The 2,370-nt window shown below is 32.7% G+C and overlaps 1 protein-coding gene across 1 annotated transcript; it reads left to right on the forward strand.

Moving 5' to 3' along the window:
- Nucleotides 1–1,711: 1,711 nt before the first annotated feature.
- LOC127260236 (uncharacterized) lies at nucleotides 1,712–2,068 on the forward strand. The gene has a single exon (XM_051287926.1). The coding sequence runs from the start codon at nucleotides 1,712–1,714 to the stop codon at nucleotides 2,066–2,068; it is 357 nt and encodes a 118-aa protein (XP_051143883.1).
- Nucleotides 2,069–2,370: the final 302 nt, after the last annotated feature.

Below are 2,370 nucleotides of genomic sequence, written 5' to 3' on the forward strand. Positions count from 1 at the left end.
AATTTATTTTTTTATGTATCTTTGATTACTTTATTAATTGTATTTTATATATTTTATTTTATTAATATTTATTATATATATTACTTTAATTATTTTATAATTATTATATTTTAATTGTGTTTTGCTTTTTAATTTAAATAAGAAACTACCCCACAATCTGCTCGATTTCAATTAAAATATATTATGTTATCTAATAAATTTATTAGACATATTAAATATTATTTAAACAAAAATTCAAACAAAAATTCACTTTAAAATCAAAACAAGCAGACCCTTTATACAAAAAATATTTTAAATGGTTATTTTTAGCATAATTAAAATAGATATATAAATACATTAAATACATATTAATGATATCATTTATATGTATATATATTATTTTTGAGATTTTAAAATATAATTATATATGCACGTAATTGAAATGATAAAAGAGGAAAATCTTATGATTTATTTGGTTTTAATTTGAAAATTGAATTTTTTATTTTACTTTTTGTTTAAATACACCAAAAAATCTAATTAGCTACAATATTTTTAGTTAAAACATGTCATTTAGCAACACAAATTAATTTTATCAAAAATAAATAAATTATGTACTACAAAATTAATTTCGTCGCTAAAGTTTTTTGAGAGAAGATTCTATCTTCATAAAAAAAAAAAAAAAAAAAAAGGTTTTAGCTACAAAATTATTTTTTATAGCTAAAATCATTTGGCTACAAAAGTCATACATATTTTGTTGCTAAAAATCTTTTTGTTATAAATTTTAATTTTATAGCAAAAGAGTTTTAGCTACGAAATCATATTTTTGTATCTATATATCTATTCTTAATTTTCATCGCAAAAAAACTTATTTTTTGTTACGAAAGTAATATTTGTCGCCAAAGACCTTACTAACGCAGCTTGATTATCATTTCTGTACCTACACTCATTTGCAAAATGTCCACGCTTATGACAATTATAGCATTCTAAATTGGACTTGTCATACCTCTCTTTATATCATCCACGCCCTCGACTCCGAAAGTTTGATTGACAACTTGCATTGGGGTCGAAAGATGAAGATGAGTTGTTATTGCCACCATAACCTCTTCTAGGACCCCGCCCTCGGCAGTTAGACTGATTCCCAGTTCTTCCTCTTCCTCTACCTGAAGGGTCAACGAGATTTATGGGTGGATCTTTTATTTATTTGTCTGCATAATAAATGACCGGTAGAATAGGTCTTCTTGTTGAGTCTGTTGAGACTTTTTCGAAACTGCTATTTCTTTTGTAGTGGCTATTTAACGCCCAGCTCGATTACTGAATAAATTGTCGAAGCTTCCTCGTGCATATTGATTCTTTTCTTCCTTCTTTGCTCTAACATCTGGTATCAGAGCCAAGTTAGCAAGTTTGATTAGAATCTGAGGAATACACGAGTGAAAAGAGAGAGATGTCGAATGAAGAGCAGAACCTACTGACGATCCCAAAATTCGACGGCGAGTACGACCATTGGAAGATGCTGATGGAGAACCTACTCCGATCAAAAGAATGGTGGCATCTTATCGATCCTGGCTATACGGAACCTGCAGAAGGAGCCAAGGAGACCGATGAACAAAAGAGTGCAAGAGCAGAATTAAAATTGAAAGATCTGAAGGTTAAGAATTATTTATTCATAGCCATTGACAAGAGCATTCTAAAGACAATTCTTCAGAAGGAGACGGCTCGGGAACTTTGGGAATCAATGAGAAAAAAGTACCAGGGAAGTCAAAGGGTACAAAGATCTCAATTACAGGCATTGCGAAGAGAGTTCGAAATTCTCGAGATGAAGGAGAGCGAGACAATCACAGAGTACTTTGCCCGGGTGATGTTGGCTGCCCACAATATGCGCAACAGCGGCGAACGTTTGGAAGATACTCAGATCGTCAAGAAAATATTGCGAACCCTCACTGAGAGATTCACCTATATTGTGGTGTCCATTGAAGAGTCAAAAGATATTGATCATCTAAGTGTTGATGAACTACAAAGCTCTTTAGTTGTACATGAACAGAAATTTCGCAGAAACATAAAGGAGGAAGAACAGGCTAAATGTGACAAATGAAAATGTCAGAGGAAGAGGTCGAGGTAAAGGTCGATGTATGATAGGAAACAACCTAGGAAAAGGACAATGGAGGCACCCGGTAAACAAAGCGACCATTGAGTGCTATAATTGCCACAAATTAGGACACTTTCAATATGAGTGTCCTACTTTGGGAAATAAGGCAAACTTCATTGAAACTGATGCTGAGGAAGAATTGCTGCTTATGGCATGTGTTGAAGGGAACAAGGCCACGAGAGATGAGGTATGGTTTCTGGATTCTGGATGCAGCAACCACATGAGTGGTAATCGGGAGTGTTTTTCAG

Source organism: Andrographis paniculata, unplaced genomic scaffold (genome assembly GCF_009805555.1).
Source record: "Andrographis paniculata isolate CXL003 unplaced genomic scaffold, ASM980555v1 Contig61END, whole genome shotgun sequence".
Taxonomy (NCBI): domain Eukaryota; kingdom Viridiplantae; phylum Streptophyta; class Magnoliopsida; order Lamiales; family Acanthaceae; genus Andrographis; species Andrographis paniculata.